Genomic DNA, 25,188 nt, shown 5'->3' on the forward strand with positions numbered 1-25,188 from the left:
GTTATCCATCATAAGACATTCTATTGTAAAGACATCTGCACCCGAATGTTTATGGCAGCACCATTCACTATTGCACGGTCATGGAAACAACCCAAGTGCCCGTCAATTCATGGGTGGATAATTAAAATGTGGTATATGCTCACAATGGAAAATTACTCAATTCAAAGAAATGACAGTGAGCTAGCACCGTTTATGCTATCCTGGATTAAGCTTAAGCCCGTTATCCAAAGTGAGGTTACACATGATCTGGAAAATGGGCTCCACATCTACTTGCCATCAAATTGGTACTGACTGACTAAAACTATGGTGCTCAAATGGTGGTGATGTTCACCAGGGATCCGGGAGTGGGGGGAGACCCACATCTTAGGGATGTGGCGAGCATTTTGGAGGGGAGGGGCATACCTCTAACCCTTCCTAGGGAGAGGCAAAGATATACAATATAATCAAAATGTCAACAAACAAACAAACAAACAAACAAACAAACCTTTTATCGGGTGGAGGGCAGGTGGGGGAGGAGAAGAGTGTATATTTATATAATGTGTGCAGTGCGCACCGCCTGGGGATTGGACACGCTTGAATCTCTGGCATGTCGGGGGGGGGCGGAGGGAGGGGTGGCAGGGGCAATATAGGTAACCCTAACAATATTTGTACCCCCATAATATGATGAAATAAAAGGAGGGAGAAACCCAGCCTTGGAATCAGGGGCCTGGAGCCGAGGCAGCCCAAGGGCCTGACTCATCAAATGCACCTGCTCCTCTGGTTCCCAAGTCTCCATGTTGGGTAGAATCATAGAGCTATGCCGCCACTTGGGGGCCTCAAGGGTCATCCTTAGACACTGTCTGTGTGTCTGCCTGACCCTATTTTTGCAAAGACTCACTACATACATTGTTCTCACTTGATTTCGTATCCAGTGGGTGTCTCATTGCAGAGGAGCCTGTTTTATTATTGTTGTTCAAATTACTTAAATTATATGATTAGTTATAATTTCTTTGTCCATCTAGATCAGGAGTCCTCAAACATTTTAAACAGGGGGCCAGTTCACTGTCCCTCAGACTGTTGGAGGGCCAGACTATAGTTTTCAAAAAACCTATGAACAAGTTCTTATGCACACTGCACATATCTTATTTTGAAGTAAAAAAATGAACAGGCAAAAACACCTGCATGTGGCCCACGGGCTATAGTTTGAGGACGCCTGGTCTAGATGATTTCAGAGTTGGATTCCATGTCTGGTGCAGTTACCTTCAGGGCCAGGTAGTGTCTGCTCTGGTCCTTGTCTCAGGGGGCTGTGTTCTGTTTTGACTCCAAGTCCTCGATTTGCATAGGATGAGCTGCTCGGATGTTAGTGCTGTACTGGTTCCAAAGAAAGAAGTCCACAGGGGGTGGAGCCAGGCTGCTGGTATGAGCTCCTTAATGACCATCACTAGATCCAATTGGGGCTGCAGGTGTCAGGGGAAGGCACTCCAGCTGGATGGCCCCTCCTTTAACTTCTCAGTTGCCCCTTAGATCCTGGGCCTGCGTTTTCATTAAGGGCAACTATACCTTTGCTTAAAATCGAATGCTTTTCAGGGAAGCGACTTTGGGGTAGATGGTGTCAATGGCATACACACGGGCCCCACTCTGCCTCCAGCTCACCCCGTGGCCTCAGCAAGGCTGCTCCTTGTCTGTAATGGGAGCGTGGAGGGTCACTTCGGTGCGAGCTCTGACACTCCTGGGTTCTCTGTCAGGGCTGGGAGGAGGACTCTTGGCTCTGGCCAGGGCACTTAAAGAGCCGACAGAGAAGCAAGGAGAGCCCAGGGGTCAGCTGGCGTGATGGTGGACTGGCCAGGCGGGAGATGGCGGAGCTGGGCGGGCCAGGTCCAAGGCGTTGGCCCCCAGCTATGCGGAGGCTCCCAAGGTTCTTCCATCATCCACAGTTGTCCAAAACTTTATGGATTGCTGAATGCAACACGACATTTCACAGATGAGGAAACTGAGGCCCAGGAGGGGAAGGAACTTGCCTAAGTTTACCAAGTAGGGCAGAGGTTGAGCAGGACCAATCCAGGCCCCTGGCCCCACGTGGGAGAGACAAAGAAGTGGCCGGGAGGAGAATGGGGCCAAATCCTCCCCTCCAGGTCCCTTGTGACCCATCACTTGGCTGGGGCCACATGGACGATCACAAAGCCCTTGATGTCCGGGAAGTGGGGGCTGACCAGGTCCACCTGCAGCTGCCTTGGGCCACTCTTGGAGGGGGTGATGTCAAACTTGACTGAGGCCCTCTCCTCGGGCTCCAGGCTGGGCACGCTGGAGGAAAGGGGTGGGCGAAAGGCAGACATCAGTCCTCTCCCCTTTCTGAGGCTGCCCTGCCAGAGCCTTCAGGATCAAGGTCACCTTGTGGCTTGACATTCAGGCCTCATCAATGTGTTTCCAGCTTAACCTTCCCTTCTACCACCCATACTCTTCCCATCTAGCTAGGCTAGTTTCCTGCCTGTGCCCTGAACACACCTTTCACCTCCCTCCCCTGGGCTTTTGTCTGCTCTGTTCCTCCCACCTTGGATGCCCTTTCCATTCCAGTGACTCCCAAGGCCCAGATCAAGCTTCTCTCCTTCCAGGAGGGCTTCCCTGACCACACCAGCCATACAGACCTCTCACTGGGAAGTCCTTCTGCCTCCCTGATTCCAGAAAAGCTCCTTGATTCGTCATTTAAGGCCAAATTCAAATATCAGCTCATCTCCACTGGGACTTCTTCTTGGCCCTGCCCCCAACCCTCACTCAAGTGCTGCCTCCAATCCCCTGGACCTTGGAGATCAATCCCTCTGTTTGCAAAATCACACTGTCCTTGTGTGAAGGAGAGCCCTTCTCCAGGCAGAACCCCATCTGTCCATCTTAGTGTTCCTAACAATGTACACATGGCTCAGAGCACAGGTCAGTAGATCGAGGACCATATGAGTAGGGAGTGAATGCATGAAAGAATGCATGAGTGACTGAATGATTGATGATGACTAAGTGAACAAATGAGTTCATGAATCAATGGAACATGACTGAATAAATAAAACATCTGTGAATGAATGAGTGAATGCATAAATGAATGAATACGTGAATGAATGAGTGAACAGTCAAAGCTGAGTCAAATAAATGGATACATGAATTAATGAGTGACAAATGTGAATAAGAGTGGATGAATGGGTGAAAGAGCAAATGAATGAATGAATGGATAGGCAATGAATAAATGAGTGAAGATACAAGTGAATGATATGAATGAATGAGTGAATAGATGAGTTATATGATTAGGTAAATGAGTGATTGAATGAAGGCTGCTGTGTATAGGCAGTGAGCTGGTTCCTGGGGGATCCAGAATCTCTTCCACAACCCCCACCCCTGGAAGCTTCTCTCTGGCCCATCTGTAAGGAAGGCAGCCCCTCTCCCTGCCCTCTCTCCCAGGCTGGCACTTACTCAATGCTGAGCTGTCCCTGGAGAAGGCCACTGCCCTCTACCATCAGCACACAGTCCTCTACTTTCTCCGAGAGGGGGTTGGCCACAGTGACTTCCACCGCAAATGCCACTCCCACCATGGCTGGACCCAGCACCTGAAGGGGCAACACCAATGAGCCATCTGCCTCCTCCTCATCCACCCAGGAAAACCCACGGTCAGAGGCATTAATCATGTCTCCTCCGTGATGTGAGTGCCATCATCACACCCATCCCCTGTGTCCACCCTACTCCTCCTGCCCTTGGGAGCTGAAGCTGGAGCTAAAGGCACAAACCCCCAGCTCCTGATGCCCTCCCCCAGCTCTGGAGGGGGCCTACTAGGGACAGGGTGATGGATGTGGACAGTGGCCACCTTGATGGTGATGAAGTCCTCCAGAGTAATGTCCTTCTCCACCAGCAGCTTTTCTCCTTTGGTGACGAGGCACATGGCAGCCAACAGGATCTTCTTGTCTTCTGTCAGGTCTTCTTTATACTTAGAGTAAGGTATGGTAATTGGGATCTTCTTTTCTGGAAGGGAAGCAGAGTCGGGGGTTGGGGGCTTGATGTCCTTCTTCAATGGAAGGAGGAAGGGAACGCCCAGTTAATAGCTACACCCTCTCTGATCCTTGCAACCGTCCTGGGACAGGCATTATTTTCCTCAATTCTCAGATGAAGGCTCAGAGAGGGGACTTTCTTGTCCAAAGTCACATAGCAAGTAAATAAAAGAGCTAAGGTGAGTCAATTCAAATTCAGGTCAGTAAGCTAGCACAACACCAGATGGTTTCTCCAAGAGCTCTCAGAGATGTGTCTAAATTTTCTCTAACTATTCAAGGTGGAGACCTCTCAGTCCTTCAACCATTCATCCCAGCTCTGTTTATTGAGCACCTACTATGTGCCAGGTGCAGAGAAGAGGGAGACCAAAGCCCTGCTATGAGTTTCCAATCCAGTGAGGCCAACTTCCATACAACTTCTCTAAATCCCCCCTCTCTATGAAGGGCCAGTCCTAGTCAGCTCCACTAACTGTGGGGCATCTTCACTGATACCTCAGCCACTCAAACTTTCCCCATATCAGCTATAAGGCTGCTTTGCTTTCTTATCATTTGTGCATTCACTGTAGAGCACTTTTAATTTCCCTCAAAAACTTCTTCTTTAGGGAACCCTCGTACACCATTGGTGAGAATGTAAATTAGTGCAATCACTATGGAGAACAATATGGAGGTGCCCCCCAAATTAAAAATACAACTACCATATGACCCAGCAATCCCACTGCTGGGTGTATATCCAAAAGAGGAGAATTCAGTATATCAAAAAGATACCTGTACTCCCATGTTTATTACAGCACTATTCACAGTAGCCAAGATTTGGAATAAACCCATGTGTCCATCAATAGATGAATGGATAAAGAAATTGTGATGCATACACACAATGGGATATTATATAGCCACAAAAAAGGATGAAATCCTACCATTTGCAATAACATGGATGGAACTGGAGAACATTATGTTAAGTGAAATAAGCCTAGCACAGGAAGACAATCTCTCCTGTTCTCACTCATATGTGGGAGCTAAATATTAAAAACAATTGATCTCATGGAGACAGAAAGTAGAATGATGGTTACCAGAGGCTGGGAAGGGTAGTGGGGAGGGGGATAAAGTGGGGATGGTTATTGGACGCAAAAATATCATTTGTTAGATAGAATGAATAATATTTGATAGCACAACAAAGTGACTATAATCAATAATAAGTTGGGGTATACTTTAAAATAACTAAAAGTGTGGAATTGAAATGTTCCTAACACAAAGAAATGATAAATGCTTGAGTTGATGGATACCCCAATTACCCTGATTTGATTAGTTCACATTGTATGTCTGTATCAAAATATCACATGTAGCCTATAAAGATATACAAATATTATGTATTCATAATAATAATTTTTAAAAAACCCTTTTCCCTTGCATTCACAACTTGGCTGACTGTTTGGCACACAAAGCCTAGTCAGCCTATTCTGGTTTCCAACATGCCTTGCTCACTAAGTTTAAAGCTACACTAATCAAGACAGTGTGATATCGGAGAAAGAATGGAAAAAACAGGCATACCTCATTTCATTGTGCTTCCTTTTTACTTCCCAGATACTGCTTTTTTTTTCTTTTTAACAAATTGAAGGTTTGTGACTACCCTGAGCCTAGCAAGTCTATTGGCACCATTTTTCCAATAGCATGTGCTCACTTCATGTCTCTGTGTCATATTTTGGTAATTCTCACAATATTTTAAACTTTTTCATTGTTATTATATTAATATCTGTTATGGTGATCTATGATCAGTGATCTTTGATGTTACTATTGTAATTGTTTTCTGGTACCACAAGTCACATCCATATGACAATGAACTTAATCAATAAATGCTGTCTGTGTTCTAATTGTTTCACTGACTGGCCATTCTCCACTCTCTCTCCCTCTCCTTTGGCCTCCCTATTCCCTGAGCTACAACAATGCTAAAATTAGACCAATTAATAATGGCCAATTAAGTGTTCAAGTGAAAGAAAGAGTCTCACATCTCTCACTTTAAATCAAAAGCTAGAAATAAACTTAGTGAGCAAGGTATGTTGAAGGCCAAGATAGGCTGAAATCTAGGCCTTGTGTGCCAGTTAGTCAAGTTGTGACTGCAAAGGAAAAGTTTTGGAGGGAAATTAAAAGTGTTATTCCAATGAAAGCACAAATGATAAGAAAACAAAACAGCCTTATTGCTGATAGGGAGAAAGTTTGAGTGGTCTGGATAGAAGATTAAACCAGTCACAACATTCCCTTAAGCCAAAGCCTAATCCAGAGCAAGGCCCTAACCCTCTTCAATTCTACGAAGGCTGAGATAATTAAGGAAGCTGCAGAAGCAAAGTTTGAAGCTAGCAGGGGTTGGTTTATGAGGTTTAAGGAAAGAAGCCATCTCCAGAACATGAAAGTGTAAGGTGGAGCAGCAAGTGCAGATATAGAAGCTGCAGTAAGTTATCCAGAAGATCTAGCTAAGATCATTATGAAGGTAGCTATACTAAACAACAGGTTTTTAATGTAGATGAAACAGCCTTATGTTGGACAAAGATGCCATCTAGGATTTTCATAGTTAAAGAGGATAAGTCAATGCCTGGCTTCAAAGCTTCAACGGACAGGTTGACTCTCTTGTTAGAGGCTAATGCAGCAGGTGACTTTAAATTGAAGCCAATGCTCACTTACCATTTCTTAAATCCTAAGGCCCTTAAGAATTATGCTAAATCTACTCTGCCTGTGTTCTGTAAATGGTACAACAAAGCTTGGATGACAGCACATCTGTTTACAGCATGGTTTACTGAATATTTTAAACCCACTGTTGAGACCTACTGCTCAGAAAAAAGATTCCTTTCAAAATATTACTACTCATTTTTTTTTTTTTTGAGACAGAGTCTCACTCTGTTGCCCAGGCTAGAGTGAGTGCTGTGGCATCAGCCTAGCTCACAGCAACCTCAAACTCCTGGGCTCAAGCAATCCTGCTGCCTCAGCCTCCCAAGTAGCTGGGACTACAGGGATGTGCCACTATGCCCAGCTAATTTTTTCTATATATATTAGTTGGCCAATTAATTTCATTCTATTTATAGTAGAGACGGGGTCTTGCTCTTGCTCAGGCTGGTGTCGAACTCCTGACCTTGAGCAATCTGCCCGCCTCGGCCTCCCAGAGTGCTAGGATTACAGGCATGAGCCACCACACCCAGCCTTATTACTGCTCATTGACAATGCACTTGCTCACCCAAGAGCTCTGAGGGAGATGCACAGGAGATTAATGTTGTTTTCATGCCTGTTAACACAACATCCATTCTGCAGCTCATGGATCAAGGAGTAATTTCAAGTTCCAAGTCTTATTATTTAAGAAATACATTCATAAGACCATAGCTGCCACAGACAGTGATTCCTCTGATGGATCTGGGCAAAATAAATTGAACACCTGCTGGAAAGAATTCATCATTCCAGATGCCATTAAGAACATTAATGATTCATGGGAGGAGGTCAAATGTCATTAACAGGAATTTGAAAGAAGTGGATTACAACCCTCAAGGATGACTTTGAAGAGTTCAAGACTTCAGTGGAGAAAGTCATTGCAAATGTGGTAGAAACAGCAAGAGAATTAGGGTTAGAAGTGGAGCCTGAAGATGTGATTGAATTGCGGCAATCTCATGATAAAACCAGAGTAGATAAGGAGTTGCTTCTTATGGATGAGCAAAGAAAGTGGTTTCTTTTTTTTTTTTTTTTGAGACAGAGTCTCGCTTTGTTGCCCAGGCTAGAGTGAGGGCCATGGCATCAGCCTAGCTCACAGCAACCTCAAACTCCTGGGCTCAAGTGATCCTGCTGCCTCAGCCTCCCGAGTAGCTGAGACTACAGGCATGTGCCACCATGCCCGGCTAATTTTTTCTATATATATTAGTTGGCCAATTAATTTCTTTCTATTTTATAGTAGAGACAGGGTCTCACTCCTGCTCAGGCTGGTTTCGAGCTCTTGACCTTGAGTGATCCGCACACCTCGGCCTCCCAGAGTGCTAGGATTACAGGCATGAGCCACCTTGCCCGGCCACAATAAAGCATTTTTAAATTAAGGCATGTACATTGTTTTTTAAAGATATAAAGCTATTGCACACTTAATAGACTACAGTATAGTGTAAACATAACATAATTGGGAAACCAAAAAATTCATGTGAGTTGCTTTATTGTGATAGTCCCTTTATTGTGTTTGTTGGGAACGGAACCCACGATATCTTTGCGGTATGCTTGCAGATCAATGGAACAGAATAGAGTTCAGAAAAAGACCTGCACAAATATAGTCAACTGATCTTTAACAAAGGAGCAAAGGAAACACAATGGAGAAAAGATAGTCTTTTCAATAAACAGTGCTGAAACACTGGGTATTGACATGCAACAACAACAGCCAAACCAAACCAAACCAAAACGAAACAAAAAACTAGACACAGACCTTATACTCTTCATAAAATTTACTCAGAATGGATCATTGACCTAAATGTAAAATGCAAAACTACAAAACTCCTAAAAACAACATGGGAGAAAATCAAGACGACCTTGGGCTTGCTAATAACTTTTTGATACAATACCAAAGGCATGATCCGAAAAAAAATGATGAGTTGGATTTTATTAAAATTAAAAACTCTGAAAAAAAAATCAAAAACTCTGCTCTGCAAAAAAACACCATGAAGAGAATGAGAACACTATACACAGACTGGGAGAAAATATTTGCAAAAGACAAATCTGATAAAAGATTATTATTCAAAATACACAAAGATCTTTTAAAACCCAACAATAAGACAATCAACAATTAAAAAATTGCCAAAAACTCTGGACACCTCATCAAGGAAGATAGACAGATGTAAAATAAGCATATGAAAAGATGCTCAACATCGTATCAGGGAATTGCCAATTAAAACAATGAGATACTATTGTACATCTGTACAATGACAATAACTCATAGCACACAGTACCACCTGCTGGATAGGACATGGAACAACAGGAACTCTTACTCATTGTGGGTGGGAATTTATGGTACAACCACTTTAGAAGATGATTTGGAAGTTTCCTTTTTATTTGTTATTTTTTTCCAGGGGCTTCTGTGAGATTGGCAATTTCTTACATAACTAAACACACACTTACCACATGATCCAGCAATTGAACTTCTTGGTATTTACTCAAATGGAGCAAAAACTTATGTCCACACAAAAATCTGTGCATGGATGTTTATAGCACCTTTATTTGTAGTTGCCAAAACTTGGAGGCAACCAAGATATCCTCCAGTATGTGAATGGATAAATAAACTGGGTATATCCATATGATGAAATACTATTCAGTGATAAGAAGAAATGACCTATCAAGACACAAAACGCCATGGAGGAGCCTTAAATATATATGGCTAAGTGAAAGAAGCCAGTCTGAAAAGGTTCAAGCATACTGTATGATTCCAACCACATGACATTCTGGAAAAGGCAAAAGTATGGAGCAAAGGTTTGGGGAGGGAGGGACGATTGGGTGGGACACAAGGGATATGAAGGAGTGAAATTCTAATGGTGTATACATGCCATTGTAGATTTGTCAAACTCTGTAGAATGTGCAACATAGCGTGAACTCTAATGTAAACTGTGGATTCTAGTTAATAACACTGTGTCAATATTGGCTCCTTAATTGAAACAAATTTATCACAGTAATTCAAGATGTTAATAATAGAGGAAGAGGGATAGTGGGGAGGGGGTTTATGTGAACTCTCATACTTTCCAGTCAATTTTTCTGTAAACCTAAAACTGCTAAAAGGAAAAAGGCTATTCATTTAAAACATAAGTTACAAGTTTTAATAAATCGTGTATTTTAATAGTCATGCCATTTGGCTAAAAAATTCCACTTTCGTGATCTATTCTAACAAAATAGTCCAAAATCCAGAAGAAAAAGGTAGAGATTTTGTTTTGCACCAAGATATTTACTTTACTGTTATTTTTAATAGCAATAAGCTGATAACTCCCCAAAAGGAAAGATAAAATAAATCACCATGTATTTACATAAAGATTATACATCTATAAAATATTTATGAAGAGTTTATAAAAATATTTAAATTATAATGTAATATGAAAAGAAGAGGGAACTAATAAGTATTTGCAGTATTTAACTAGAACTATGTTTTTCAAGAAGCAAACAGGCATTAAAAATTTGGAAGGAAAACACATTAACAGTTTGTAGGTAGGTGGTAGCATCATAGGTGATTTTTCTCTTTTGCTTTCAAAATCTTTAATGAATATGTATCGCTTTCAACATGAAAAAAATTTGCTAAAAGCCAGGGGAAAGTGTATGTTAATTAATATTTTGTGTTGAAGTGTTACTTTGTCATTTAGATTTTGTGAAAAATAAATGTCAAAAAAACGCTAAATAAGTGTGACACCTCCTTCATACATTTTCACACCCTGTCAAAATCTGCAAGCTTCACTACCCAGAAACTGGCCTCAGGAACTTCTTTGTTTAATTGAATCCTTAAAGTTCAGAAAGTATGTGAAAGGAGAGAGAGAGACAGAGACAGAGACACAGAGAGAGGTGAGAGATAGGGATAGAGAAAAAAGACAGAGAGAGAAGGAGAGATAGAGACAGAGAGATGGAGATAGAAGAAGAGAGAGAGAAACTAGGAAAAAAGTCAAAAATAATCAAACGGGATATATTTAGTAAATTATACATGAAGTGCTATGTGTTCAAGGATCATGAAGAAAATCCTTCATATATTTTTTTTTAAAAAAGTAATTGGAATGAGATCATTTAAAATTATATAAACGCCTTCAAAAAAAAGGACTGGAGCCATTCTATTTTGCTGTGAAATACTAAGAATGAATTTTAGGCAAATGTTAGGCACCTTAAGCATATTTGGTGTGGGCTGACGTGACCACTCTGCAGCCTGCAGTCACACAATTGAACCAATGGAGTCAGTGTGCACTGGGGTCAACATTCCTGGCTTTGAACCTTGGCTTTGCCCTTTCCCTGGCCCCGGTCAGGAGTGTATGCCTAACACCAGATTGTCTGGGGTTGGGTCCTGCCGCTACGCACACCGTGTGACTTTGGACCCATGACTTCACCTTTCTGGGTGTGACTTTCCTCCTCCGGAAGAGGGCGGACCTACCACTAGCACCCTGTGCAAGGTGTTGTAGGGCCCGTGCCATTACACGTGGCATTCTCAGGACAGGGCCTGGCACTTAAACATCTCTTACTGGTCCAGCCCTCTCATACGAAGCACCTGGAGCCAAATGCACTCTAATTTTTTTTTTTATTATTATTTTAGAAAAGTAACAGAAGGCATACTCCATATATTCTGAAATACTTCCAGCATGTATTTATTTGGTGTGTACATATTCATACTAATTGGGATAAATAGAGGCTATAAATCACCTTGCCACCAGTTTGCCACCAGATGCTTGTGAACTTTTATTACTACTATTATGATTATTTTGCCTTTCTGATCCTCAGTTTTCTCATCTGTAAAGTGGGGACAAGAGGCAAGGCACTGAGCACAATGCTCGGGAATGTCCTTTTCCTTCCTGGGAATGAATGGGGATCCTGGGAAGACCCCCTTCCCGGCCAGCCCTCCTGGAAAAGGGGTGGGTGGGCCAGGTCCCCCCAAGCCGGGGTATTCTCACCTTCCTGCGGCCCCAGCCTCACTGCGTGGGATTCATGCAGGATCTCCGCCACGGGCCTGCGGGTGTAGAGGATGGTGGCGCCACTCAGGTTGACTTGGACCCGCTGGGCCCGGGAGGTGAGGTTGGCCAGGCACAGGGCCAGTCTCAGGTCGTTGCCCAGCACGGGCGGCTCCAGCACCTTGAACTTGCCAGTGACGCTGGGCTTGGTGACGGGCTCCAGGAGGTCATCACGCCAGAGACCGCGAACCCCGGCCCTGCGGATCCGGGTTCTCCTCCCAGACGCTTCCACGCCGAACAGCTTCTTCACGGCCTTGCTGTACACTTGTCGCTCCTTCCGGGACCCTGCAGGGCATCGCGCGCCGTCAGCACAGCCACCCTCCCCCTCCTCCTCTGATGACCACGGTCCTCGAGTCTCAGACCAGCAGCTCAAGGGCCATTGGAGACCTCAGCCATATGCCTTGTGCTTCTCTGACTATTTAGATACGTTTAATCAGTTGCCAACAACTTCAGATCAGTACATTTCACATAAAGTGCGTATTTCCAGCTTCTCGGACAACTAGGTCCAAAGCCACATATAATAATGACAGCTAACACTTTTGTAGACTTACTATGTGCCAGGTGTGATAGCTCTTGATGCTATATTTTTTCCCTAGGAGGTAGGTGCCACTATCACCCCCATTTTACAGACAAGAAAAGTAACTCCTCAGTCACGCAGCTCACGTGGTAAGTTAGGGAGCTGGGATTCGAACCCAGGCAGTAAGGCTCTGACTTCCATTCATGCTCCCTCACCACTCTCTGCATGCAGTAACGGCCTCTGGCTGTCCGTGGTCTCCACCCTGTCATTCTAACTGGCCTGTTGCCCTCACTGGGTGCCATCTGCGGCCTCCTGTAGACGTGCGAGTTTAGGGTCCCTGAGACTCCACGTTCCCATTGCTAGCACAGAACTCTCTTTTGAGCTCCAGACCAACACGCAGAACTGGACACACCCCAGATGTCCCGCAGGTGCCTCAAACCCAAGCAAACACCTCATCAGCGCTCCCCATCTCAGCAAATGGCACCACCATTCGGCCAGTTGTACAAACCGGAAGTTGAGCGTTCTCAACTTCCCGCACCCTCAACACACCACTGACCCCTCACCGAGTCCTGCTGAGCAGTGTCATTAATCTCTGGAATCTGTCCTCTTCTCCCACCATATAAACTGCTTCACTATCAGGTCAGTTTGTGAACATTTATTACTGTTAACATTACTTAGTTCCTCTGAGCTTCAGTTCTCCCGTCTGTAAAATGGGGACAAGAAGCTCACAGGCAAGGCACTGGGCACAATGGTCAAGAATGTCCCCTCCAGTCCTTTTTCCACTCTGATCATTCCGAAATCCATCTCTGATCTATCTGATCCTTCTGCTTCCTTACTTGAAACCTGTGTGTGCTGCTTTGAACATAGGTGTACAAATAACTGTTCTAGTCCCTGCTTTCAATTGTTTTGGTTTTATTCCCAGAAGTGAAATTGCTGAATCATGTGATAATTCTGTTTTTAATATTTTGAGGAATGGTCATACTATTTTCCATAGTATGGCTGCACCATTTTACATTCCCATCAATTTTTACCCATTCCAGTTTCTCCATATCCCTAACAACATTTGTTCTTTTCTTCTTCTTCTTTTTCTTTGAGACAGAGTCTCACTTTGTTGCCCAAGATAGAGTGCTGTGGCATCAGCCTAGCTCACAGCAACCCCTGGGCTCAAGTGATTCTCTTGCCTCAGCCTCCTGGGTAGCTGGGACTACAGACGAGATCGGGCGCGTTCAGGGTGGTATGGCCGTAGGTAGCTGGGACTACAAATGTGAGCCACCACTCCTGGCTAATTTTTTGTTTCTATTTTCAGTTGACTGGCTAATTTTTTTTTCTATTTTTTGTAGAGACAGGGTCTTGCTCTTGCTTAGGCTAGTTTCAAACTCCTGACCTCAAGCGATCCTCCCGCCTTGGCCTCCTAGAGTGCTAGGATTAATTTGTTTTTTTCTTTCCTTTGTAATAGCCATCTCAATAAGCATGAGGTGGATTTCCTTGTGGATTTGGTTTGCCTTTCCCTAGTGATTAGTGATGATGGGTATCTTCTCACACACTTATTGACCATTTGTATACCTTTGGAGACTGTCTACTCAAGTCTTTTGTCCATTTTTTAATTGGATTGCTTTTGTTTGTTTTTGAGTTGCAGCAGTTCTTTATATACTCTGGATATTAACCCCCTATCAGATATATGATTTGCAAATATTTCCTCCCATTCTCTGGGTTGCCTTCTCATTCTCTTGATTGTATCTTTTGATGTAAAAGAGTTTTTAATTTTGATATACTCCAATTTATTTATTTTTCGTTATTGTTGCTTATGCTTTTGGCAACATATCCAAGACATCACTGTCAAATCCAATGCCATAAAGCTTTTCCCCTATGTTTTCTCCTAAGAGTTTTTTGTTTGTTTGTTTTTGAGACAGGGTCTTGCTCTGTTGTCCTGGCTAGAGTGCAGTGGTGCCATCAAAACTCATTGCAACTTCAAACTTTTGACTTCAAGCAATCTTCCCACCTTGGTTTCCCCAGAGTGCTAGGATTACAGGCATGAGCCATCATTCCTGGTCTCTCCTAAGAGTTTTATAGTTTTAGCTCTTATATTTAGGTCTTTGATTGATTCTGAGTTAATTTTTGTATATGGTGTAAGGTAAGAGTCCAACTTCATTCTTTTGCATGTGGATATCTAGGTTTCCCAACATCAATTGTTGAAAAGACTATCCTTTCCCCTATTGAAAGTACCATGTTCCTAGAGATGGGGACCAAGCAAATCTTGGTGGGGTGTGTGGATGTTGAAGAAGATCAACATTACAAATTGGGATGTCTGCAGGAAGAAGGGGGCTGGCTGGTCAAGACTGGGGGTGCCTACAGGAAGGGGAAGTTGGTATTTCCTTCCTTGTGGGCGATATGCTTATCCTATCTTACCTACTGAGCCATGTGCTACTTGATCAGGGAGAAGAGGACTGAGGGAGAGGACATGGTGGGAGATCACCAGTCCAGACTGTCTTTCCTACTCCACAAGTGCCAGGTCTCAGTTCCCAGCTTTGGAGCGAGGTACAGAGTACAGGTGAGGGTGGGGGCCACAGCCTTGTAAAACCCCTGCAGAACTTGGAGACAAAGATCACTATGCACCAGAGGGAAGCTGTGTGTCACCAACTGGGGTGGGAGTGCATGGGGTGCAAGGGGATCTACTGAAAGGAGCCAGATAACTGAAGAACTCATCTGTGCCTGAAGACAGCACAGGAATGAGTCTCAATGGCAGCAGTCTACAGTGGATCCACCACCTGTGCCCATCAAGCACAGATAGTAAACCAAGGCAGCAGCTCTTGCCCACCTAGCTGGCACTGGATCCTCACCCAGTTAAGACAAAGACATTTGCTCTCTTCTCTCCTCCTTTTCCTCTTTCTTGGCCTAACACCAGAAGACTTAGACCCATGTTCTCAACATTGCTTGCACACTGGAGTTGTCTGGGAGCTTTTAAAAATCCTGATGGCCACATCCTTTAGTAACTATGATTCAATTAGGCTGCTGTGGAACATTGAAAATGGCCATAATACCTTGCAACCTCTCCCCCTAAGAGGTGGAGTCTACTTCCCACTCCTTGAATTGGCCTCATGAATTGCTTTGACCAATAGAATGTGGCAGAAGTGATGTAGTACAAATTCTGAGCTGGGCCTCGAGAGAATTTGCAGCTTTGATTCTCACATTCTGGAAATGCTGCTGCCGTTTGGACAAGCCAGAGCCAACCTACTAGGAAAAGAGAGGCCAAGTGGGGAGAGAGGCCCAGCCATCCCAGCAGTCCTATGTGAGGCCCAGACATATAGAAGATCCTAGCCAGCACCACATGGAAAGGGTGAGCCATCCCAGCTGAGCACAGCCCAAATTGCTGATCCACAGAATCAACCAAATAAGTAATTGTGGTTTAAGATATATAACTAAAACAGCTCCCCAGGTGATTCCAGTGTGCAACCAGGTCTGCTACAGAGTAGAAAAGGGAAGTGAGGAGGTGTTCAGAGCAGACTGTCTGTTTCTCTATAGCAACCTTCATGGGGCGCTGCTCTAGTGTGCTCAGTGGAGGGAGGAGACAAGGTCTGATTGACATTTGAGCTTGAAGTCTCAATTACTTGGTAACATTGTTTTAACAAACAGAAATGGTGAAAATATATGTATCAGATCATAACATTGCTAAGGAACCCAATACTCAGTAGGAAAGGCTATAGTTGGAGGCAGCTACAAGAAAAAGTACAAGTGTCTTGTTTTTGTATCCCAACAAGTACAGGCTCTTCAATAAACCAGTGGCCATAAATTAGTGACCAAATACAAGCCATGGCAGATGATAAACAGGAGCTGCTATTGGTATTAGTCTGAACTGAGCCTAGTGCCATGTATCCTAGATGTTCAATAAATAATAACTGCTACTTGTCATCACTATTATTACTAATGGGAACCATTATTATCATTTGCAAATATACCTAATACAGTGTCTGGCATATGGCAAGTGTTCAAGAAAATGCAGCTATTATTATTATACATGGGAAATTTTCTAACACAGAAGAGGAACTTAGCAAACAGAGGAAGCTATTAATAGAACCTAAATAAAGGCACTTAGAGCTCAGGGCATGAGATAATGCTGAATGGAAGCTGCCATCAATGACCATGCACGTGGGAAAGGGCCTGGCCCCAGGAGCCGGTCCTGGGAGGCTGATAAAGCCGCTTGTGGCCTTTACCTTCTGGGTACTTGTAGAGGCCTGTGATGTCCATGCGGGAGTCGCTGCCCACCGCCTTGGTGCTGATGCATCTCCCGATCTTCTTTGTGTCCGAGTACACGCGCTCGCGGCTCTCGTCCTCGTGCCACAGCCAGGTGATGTAGTCTGCGTTGACCTCCGCAAACACGAAGGGGCCATCGTGGGCCAGGTGCACGTCGCCCTCGCGGATGGCAGTGACCGAGGCCGGGCCGCACCGGTACACGCCTGCAGGAGGGGTGGGTGTGAGCAGCGTGGCTGAGGGAAGGCTGGGGCCTGGGACGCGCCCCCCAACCTGAGCCCTACCTTCACTCTCCTCCTGCGGGGTGGCGTCCAGAACCTGCCAGCCATTGTAAGAGGGGCCCAGGTCCTGCCGGGCAAACCAGCTCTCATTCCAGACATGGAAATTCCTGCCACAGAGAGAGGATGGGCGAGGTGGCCCAGAGTGAGCACAGAGACCCAGGGAGTGGGAGGTCCCCCATGAGCCAGGCCCCTACTCTGCATGAGGTCTGTGGCTGCACCTCGTGACTCATTCGTTCAAGCACACTTTTTTTTTTTTTTGAGACAGAGTCTCACTCTGTTGCCCCGGCTAGAGTGAGTGCCGTGGCATCAGCCTACCTCACAGCAACCTCAAACTCCTAGGCTCAAGCGATCCTCCTGCCTTAGCCTCCCGAGTAGCTGGGACTACAGGCATGCACCATCATGCTTGGCTGATTTTTTCTATATATTTTTAGTTGGCCAACTAATTTCTTTCTATTTGTAGTAGAGACGGGGTCTCGCTCTTGCTCAGGCTGGTTTCGAACTCCTGACCTCGAGCAATCCTCCCGCCTCGGCCTTCCAGAGTGCTAGAATTACAGGCGTGAGCCACCTCGCCCGGCCCGTTCAAGCACACTGATGAGCACATATCATTCATATATCTGTTTGTATGTATGTGTGTGTATATATATCAAGATACTGTTGTTCAATGTGCCAGAAATACAACTGCAAATAAGACAGAAGATCTTTGCTCACGTGCAGCTTACATTCTAATGAGGGAGACAGGCAAAATTAAGTCAGCAGATTAATCCAACAAAGGCAAGTGACACTAAATACAGAAAAGAGAGGCTTGAGTTAGAGAATAATTGCCACAGACCTACTCTAGGTAAATGACATCTCAGGTGAGACTTAAATGAGAAAGAATTAGCTACAGGTAAAGTGAAGGGAACAGCATTCCAGGAAGAAGGAACAGCATATGCAAAGGTCCTGAAAATAGGAAAAGCTTAGTGTGTTCAAGGAACAGAAAGGATAGAGGCATCCCAGCATGGCCGCTTGCTCATGCAGAGCTGTCTTGTGTTTCTGGGTGGTATTCTCTTCACTGTCTCCCCTTATCTTTAGAAAGCTGGCTACGCCCGGACGCGGTGGCTCACGCCTGTAATCCTAGCACTCTGGGAGGCCCAGGCGGGTGGATCGCTCGAGGCCAGGAGTTTGAAACCAGTCTGAGCAAGAGCAAGACCCCGTCTCTACTACAAATAGAAAGAAATTAATTGGCTAACTAAAAATATATAGAAAAAAATCAGCCAAGCATGATGGTGCATGCCTGTAGTCCCAGCTACTCGGGAGGCTGAGGCAGGAGGATCGCTTGAGCCCAGGAGTTTGAGGTTGCTGTGAGCTAGGCTGATGCCACGGCACTCACTCTAGCCTGGGCAACAGAGTGAGACTCTGCCTCAAAAAAATAAAAGACAGCTGGCTGTATGGGACAGACTTGCTCTTGTGTGAACAGACATTCGAACAAGGTTATTCACTGAAGACTTGTTTGTAAAAGTGACTTTTTTTAAACTGAAGCAACTGCAATGTCCATCTTTATAGGATGGTGAGATAAATGATGGCTTTTCCATACAACTGAGAGACAGACTGGGTTCACACCCTTATTCTTCCACTCACTAGCTGTGTGGCCTTAGACAGGTTACATAACCTCTCTGTGTCTCAGTTTCCTCAGCTGCACCATAGAATCAATACTTAAACCTACAGATTGTTCAAAGAGATACATGAGTTAATCCATGTACAGCACTTAGAACTGGGCTTAGCACTGACTGGGTGCTCAGTGAGTGCGCTGTTTTTATTAATACTTTATTTTATTTTATTTTATTTTATTTTATTTTATTTTATTTTATTTGAGACAGAGTCTCACTGCGTTGCTCAGGCTAGAGTGCTGTGGCGTCAGCCGAGCTCACAGCAACCTCAAACTCCTGGGCTCAAGCGATCCTCCTGCCTCAGCCTCCCAAGTAGTTGGGACTACAGGCATGCGCCACCATGCCTGGCTAATTTTTTCTTTATATTTTTAGTTGGCCAATTAATTTATTTCTATTTATAGTAGAGACGGGATCTAGCTCTTGCTCAGGCTGGTTTCGAACTCCTGAACTCGAGCGATCCTCCCACCTCGGCCTCCTAGAGTGCTAGGATTACAGGCGTGAGCCACTATGCCCGGCCAATACTTTAAACGTCATGAAAAATAGGGACAGCTTTATGTACTGACATGGAATTGTCAAATGTACAAGCAAGAGCAGCATTACCTCATGCCACGACACTGTTTAAACAGGTAAAGGTGGGAGGCGCTATATATACGTGTGATTTTGTATCTGCAGAGCCTCTGGCCTCTGTCAGAGTCTCTGTCTGGAGATGTAGGAAACTAGGACTGCCTCCAGGAGGGGACAGGGCGGCCAGGGAACTGGGCAAGAGGGAGACTTGTCGCTGTGACTCATTTTATACCTTTTGAATATTAAACCACAGGAATGTATTTCCTATTTTGAGAAATTAAATCATAAAGAATTTTTAAAAACTTTGTGTGAAGAGTTTTGTTTTCACCAAGGAACGAGGCCGTTTCCCTCCCGAGGCCCCCAGCACGGAGAGCAGGCAGCTGGCACAGCAGCAGGGCTGATTCGGCGGCGACTGCGCGGAGGGAATTCCCACCCCAGCCCCCGGTCACAGGAGTCTGGGGAGGGCTCGGATTCCCACAGATGGTAAAACAGGGCTCGGGGCAATCAAATCCTGAGCCTCCTCCTGACCGGAGTCACGCGTCCAAAACCCTCTACCTCAGGCGGCTCAGACTCAGGACAGCGGCTCAGCCTGGCCCTCCCGCGTGTCACGGGAGGTGAGGCCTCGCCACCCTGCGGGGCTTTGGGGGCCCCTGGGGCTGGGCTGGGGCAGGACCCACCACATGCTGTCTTCCGTCAGGTCCTCCAGGGTCCGCCCGAAGGAGTCCACGTACTTGTCCACACTCAGGTTCCTGTCCGTGTCGTGGGCCGAGTTGAAGTTGGACACGACCCGTGTGGCGATCCCCAAGCACCTAAGGACTGCAGAGCAGGGGCCGGGGGGTGTGGGTGTGGGGGGCGGTTCCGGAGCAGGCCAGGACCCCAGACCCGGAGGGAAGGGACTGACCCCCCCAGCAGGCCACCCTGCCTCATTTCTGGCCACCCTTCAACCCCCAGAGACAAATACCCTGTCTTTGCCTCTCTACTTTGGCAGGTGGCGGGACTGTGACTCCTGTCTCCCCCTCTCAGAAATGCCACCATCTTGTACCTTCTCTCAGGGACCCTGGAGACATGGCTGCCCCCCATGTGAACAGACAGGCTCTGAGGCTGGCAGGACCTTGCGAGACACTTAATAGAGCCCATTCATTTTCCTGAGGGGCCCCAGTGCTCGCCCGAGGCACCCAACAAATGAGAGGCAGAGGGAGGTAGGACTCCTTCTGCAGAATAAAAGGTCAAAAGTCAAGTCAATGAGTTATCTGGTTTCTCACTTATTTCCTAGACTTCTATTTCCTCCTCATCAATGAAGACAAATTGTAATATATGCAAATACATGCAAATGATGGAGCAGGTGAGGGGAGGGGCCCTTCTTCCCCAGGGTACCTGTGCACATGACTCCAGCGAAGACCCAGCACTGGCCGTATTTGACTGGCTTGTATCTGCCCTTGAACCACTTCTGCAGAATGGCCACGCTGCCGCGCCAGTGCAGTGGACTGGTGCCGCCGCCGTACTTGCCCTGCCACTGGCCCTGCACCACGCCCCGGTCATTGTTGCTGTTCACCTGGGCAGGGAGGGCACGGGTCCACCAGCCGGCGGGGCTTCCCACTCCCCTGCCCCATTCCTCCCGGAGCCCCGCTAATGTGAAGTCAGTCAGGGTCACACCTGCTTTTAGACTGTCTGAAAATTGGGGGCATCTGATGCTTTAAAATATCTACTTTTTTGATACTACTTATCATTTTCAATAATCTTCCATTTGGATACTTTGTTGTTGAAAATCATCTGGCATTTCCTGTTTTAAATGATCTGTTTTTGGGGCTGTCAGTGGTATAGTAATTATAGAGACAGCTAACATTTATTGAATGCTAACTGTGTGCCAGGACTGTGCTAAGGATTTTGTGCACGCGTATTCACCTGTTTAAGTCTATGATGTAGGTTCTGTTATTTTCTTTTATTTTCAGATGAGAAAATTGAGCTTCAGAGGCATTAAGGGACTTGCCCAAATCACACAGCAAATTTGTGAAAGGGGTGACCTGTGAATTCAGGACTTGGACTGAGGCTCCTGAGTTCAGGACTTTAATTGTCCGCAGGGCTGTGATGCTCACTGGGACTGTCACTGATGTTGGTTCTCTGTGCTCCAACAGCTCTCTAAAGCATGGAGAAATTGAGGGTATCAAATATGAGAAATATAGCTTTGTGCAATTTTGGAATCTCAGGTACCCATGCACTGACCCTAACACCTGCATGTGACGGAGTGAGCTGGCAGGCCCTCCAGCTACCTTTCAAGGAGGAAGCACTATGGCCTGGGGCTTGTGACAGATTAGAGTTTGCACTGCTCCCATGGAGAGGTGAGGTCTGTGTCCCCTCTTGAGTCTGAGCTGGTCTGAGACTGCTTTGATTGGGGAAAGTGATGCCAGTTTCCAGGCTTTATAAGACTGGGAGCTTCTACTTCCTCTTTCTTGAAATGATCACTGAGGGGAGGGCCAGCTGCCATGCTGTGAGGAAGCCCAAGCTAGCCACGTGGAAAGGCTCTATGGAGAGACACAGTGATAACTGGCCAGTCCCAGCTGTTCTGGCCTTCCAAGCCCAGGGGCCCGACCTGGGGGTGAAGAAGCCATCCTGGACATTCCAGCTCCAGCAGACACCACATGGATGGGGACCAAGGGACTCCTGATCACTAGAACCAAGGCCTCAGATATGTGGTCCTTACCGAACCAAGCCAGACACCTGCAGCTATTCAGACACTCCCAGTGAAGCATCCTGGAGCAGAGACAACCCATTGTCATGGTGCTCTGCCCACATCCCTGATCTACAAAATTGCAAGCACGATGAAAGGTTGTTTTACATCCCTGAGTTTTGGGGTGGTTTGTTATGTAGCAATAGAGGATTCAAACAAGGGGTGACGGCGTAAGAAGCACAGATGTGGCCCTGGAGTTGGCCTGGGGACCCTTGAGGGATGGAAGGGGTCTCCTCACCATGGCACTGATGACCCTGGTGACGTAGACAGGGTCATGGCGGTGGGACACGTCGGTGGCTGGGTTGTCTTGGTAACTGGGGCTTCGGTCCAGGATGGAGAGGCAGATGTTCAGGATGTCCTCCTCAAACTGCTCCCGGAGAGGCTGTGCTTAGAGGCCGTGTTTAGCCACCACATTCCAGGCTCCCCCCCAACCCAGTCAGTCACTGTGTCTGCAGGGGAGTTTGCCCTCCTCCCACCCCCAGGGACATCACAGAGCATCTCCTGGTCTCAGAAACCCTTCCTCAAAGGGTCTCCTGGGGAGCCAGGAGCTCAGCCGTAGTCACGCCCCTCCCTGTCCTATAACCTCCCCTGGCTCCCCGCTACCATGGTAACGTGCGGTCAGACCAGCGGCTCCTGAGCTGCATCTTCCTCACTGGTGCGTGCATTTGTCTACATGATGTTTTCAAATGCATTTCAATTAGCTGACAACATTGAAATGGGGGAGTTTTACATACAAATTTAGATTTCTGGCATCTGAAGATTTGGAAGGTCTGGCAAACCTGGGTTCACCTTCCCACCTGGCAACCAGCAGTGGGTGCTGAGTAGTGGCTACGCCTAGAGGGACCCAGAACTCTCCAGAATGTCTTCCCTGCCCAGTCCTTGAACCCCGAATGTGTTAAACCCTGGCCTGCAGGGCAGTGCAGGACTCCTCGGCCTGACAATGACATCCTCAACTTGCCTGTCCAGCCTGTCTCCCGGCTGGGGCACCCAGAGCACAGGCAGACAGGGCTCCTGTAGCAGACTCAGGGACTCCCGACTTCCCACCACCACGCGGCTCTGTCTGCTCTTCCCTCTGCTGTTCAGATCCTGCCTAACTTTAGAGACCCAACTCCAATGTCACATCACCTTGCCCAGTCCCCAAGGTGGAGTTCCTTGCCTACCATCCTGCCCTTCCTTCCCCTATTGCATCTGGTATCATGACTAGTTATCTAAGCCAGCGGCTCTCAGGGGGTGGTTCCAGGCCAGCGGCACCAGCTTTACCTGGGAATGTAGAAATGCGAATTCTCAGGCCCTGCCCTAAACCTACTCAATGGGCAACTCTGGGGGTGGGGCCAGCAATCTAGGTTTCAATGCACCCTCTGCGTGATCCCATGCGTGCTCATGTTTGCAGACCAAGGATTGAAGCTATGTATCTTTCTACAACAGAACTATATCCAAAGTACCTCCCCTTCCCAGGGACCCAGCACACACCCTGGCCCAGTGAACAGCAGATGGATGAATGAGTGGATTTGCTCTAGAGGGAGCCCAGCTTGTCTCCCCTGAAGGCCCCTGTGCCGGCTGCCTTTCCCACGCCCAGCCCGAGTCCCTGTCTGGCCTGTGCCCCTGGAGACCTGCCCGTAGTTCCAGCCCTGGGCTCGGATGTGCTTCTCCACGCCTCGGAAGATGATGCCACTGTCGTTGAGCACGTACTCCCGTTTCTCCTCCTCTGAGGCCAGAAACACATCGTCCTCTGAAAAGCAGTCACCAGGCCGGCTGTGGGCAGGGGCTCTGGACTCGCCAGCCTGGGGAAGGGGCTACATCGAGATCCACGCAGGACAGTGCCTGGAGGCTGACTGGGGCAGGGGAGGGCACAGGGGGCTTTCGGGCTCCCCTGCCAAGCTCCATCCCTTCTGGCCCGTCTTTCCCCAAACAGCGACCAACCCCAACGTATTCCAAGACCAAAGGATTTTAGGAGTCCTGACACCTTTGAGTGACCCTCCTTGATGCTGATAGCAGCCTCATAGTCCTTAAATATTAATAAGAATACTAATTCCAGGTACCCCCAATGGGGGCCTTACAATGTACCTTTTACAAGCATTAGCTCTATGAATTCTCACCACAGTCCTAAGAGGTAGGCCCTGCTATTATTCCCATACTACAGATGAGAAAACTGAGGCATGCAGAGGGAAGCAACTTAGCAGAGCTAGGACTAAACCAAGGCAGTCTGACTACCCAGCCCCGGCTCTTACCCACCCCAGGCATCTCCTGCACACCAGAAACTGCCCCTTTGGCACAGGCTTCTATGTGGCACCTGCTACTAGATTTCTGTGCCCGGTGCTCACCCCTGCCTGGGCCAAGCTCTCGCCTGGCTCTTGGCATTCACCTGCCTGTGCCTTAACCCGCCTCCCAGGCCTCCTGTGAGGGCAGGCCCCCCTCTGAGGACAACCTCCAGGAAAACCTCTGCCTTGGACTCGGCAGCTCTTACCTGGGCACCATGGGTTGAAAAGGAGGACAAACTCGCCCAGCTTCCGGTTGCTGTGTTTGCGGCGAGAGGAAGCCCTTGTGCTCAGCAGGTAGCGGCCGATGACGGCATCCGGAGGGCTGGTGAGGCTGACGGTCAGGGTGTTCTCCGTCTCAGCCTCCATCACTGCTGTCCAGGCATCGCCGCCCTCCGGCTCCGAGGTCTGGAACACGGCTTTGGTGTGGAGTGCCTCGGAAGCCCCGGGTCCTGGGGGGCAGGGGAGGGGGAATGAGGTGACCCTGGCCCTGGGCCACCCAGCTTCACAGAAGTGGAAAAACGACAGGCCTGGAAGCCCAGCCTGCTTCCACTGAGATTCCCCTGAACCGCTGGGGGACTGCATGGGGGAAGGACCTGACCGAGAACAAGAAGGTCAAAGGCAGGGTGGGGTACACCTCAGCTGCCCCGGCTCCCAGCCACTTCCTGGGCCACGGAGAAAGTGGAAGCACCCTTTGAAACCCAAAGTCTGCCTATGCTGGGCAGGACAGAGAAGAACAGCTCAGGTTCCTAAAGTGCCCCATGATTTTCTGTGCTGTTCCAGAACCCTGATTCTTTGGTAAGCAGAGGCTTCCAGAGAGGTCATCTCATCCACCCCACTGTCTGCGTGAGCACCTTCCAATCATCCCCAGAAAGCTGTCATCAACAGCCTTCAGGGCTCCAGGCTCAGCCCCCCCATCCCCCCAGGGCTGCTGACCACAGGGTCTCAGGTTACTGGTCACAAGACCAGTCCCTCCAACTGTGGCCAGCAGGGGGCGCGCGCGAGCCGCTCACCTGTCTCCACCGTGAAGATGAGGGTCTCCTCGTCGTCCAGGGCTCGGCTCAGCTCCAGCGTGAGTCTGAACGACTGGCCCCTGCGAACCACCAGCTCAGGGCAGGGGTACTCCTGGGTGTGGTGGGCAGTGCCGTTGCTCGCCCGCTGCCAGTCCACCGCGGTGACTCTGACCCCTGCGCAGGGAGAGCGCGGGGCGGTGAGGCCAGGCCCTCACCTGTGCTTGGCACGTCCTCCCATCCCGCCGCCTCACCCTGCCAGTCA

At 47.4% G+C, this 25,188-nt stretch overlaps 1 protein-coding gene across 2 annotated transcripts; it reads right to left on the reverse strand.

The window, feature by feature from the left end:
* Window positions 1–2,019: 2,019 nt before the first annotated feature.
* On the reverse strand, window positions 2,020–25,100 carry TGM6 (transglutaminase 6). Of its 2 annotated transcripts, XM_012754633.2 has the most exons (12): window positions 24,927–25,100; window positions 24,123–24,365; window positions 23,269–23,387; window positions 21,897–22,025; window positions 20,308–20,485; window positions 19,611–19,749; window positions 16,727–16,830; window positions 16,406–16,648; window positions 11,624–11,965; window positions 3,818–3,972; window positions 3,430–3,563; window positions 2,020–2,280 (listed from the first exon to the last, which is right to left on the reverse strand). In XM_012754633.2, the coding sequence occupies exons 2-12, from the start codon at window positions 24,280–24,282 to the stop codon at window positions 2,127–2,129; spliced, it is 1,857 nt and encodes a 618-aa protein (XP_012610087.2). In that variant the 5' UTR covers window positions 24,283–24,365; window positions 24,927–25,100; the 3' UTR covers window positions 2,020–2,126. The 2 variants fall into 2 exon arrangements, with proteins under 2 accessions (XP_012610087.2, XP_075849467.1); XM_075993352.1 differs by lacking the exon at window positions 3,430–3,563.
* Between the last annotated feature and the right edge of the window lie 88 nt (window positions 25,101–25,188).

Source organism: Microcebus murinus, chromosome 16 (genome assembly GCF_040939455.1).
Source record: "Microcebus murinus isolate Inina chromosome 16, M.murinus_Inina_mat1.0, whole genome shotgun sequence".
NCBI classification, from domain to species: domain Eukaryota; kingdom Metazoa; phylum Chordata; class Mammalia; order Primates; family Cheirogaleidae; genus Microcebus; species Microcebus murinus.

What these genes read in the sequence shown, in the direction of transcription:
- TGM6 (XM_012754633.2), bottom strand. Translation starts at nt 24,282, where the DNA reads ATGGAGGCTGAGACGGAGAACACCCTGACCGTCAGCCTCACCAGCCCT. An exon ending in AGGGCTGGAACTACGGGCAG is followed by an intron (nt 22,026 to 23,268) that starts GTCTCCAGGGGC and finishes CTCCGGGAGCAG; the next exon opens with TTTGAGGAGGACATCCTGAA. An exon ending in CCCGCAGGAGGAGAGTGAAG is followed by an intron (nt 16,649 to 16,726) that starts GTAGGGCTCAGG and finishes CCCCTCCTGCAG; the next exon opens with GCGTGTACCGGTGCGGCCCG.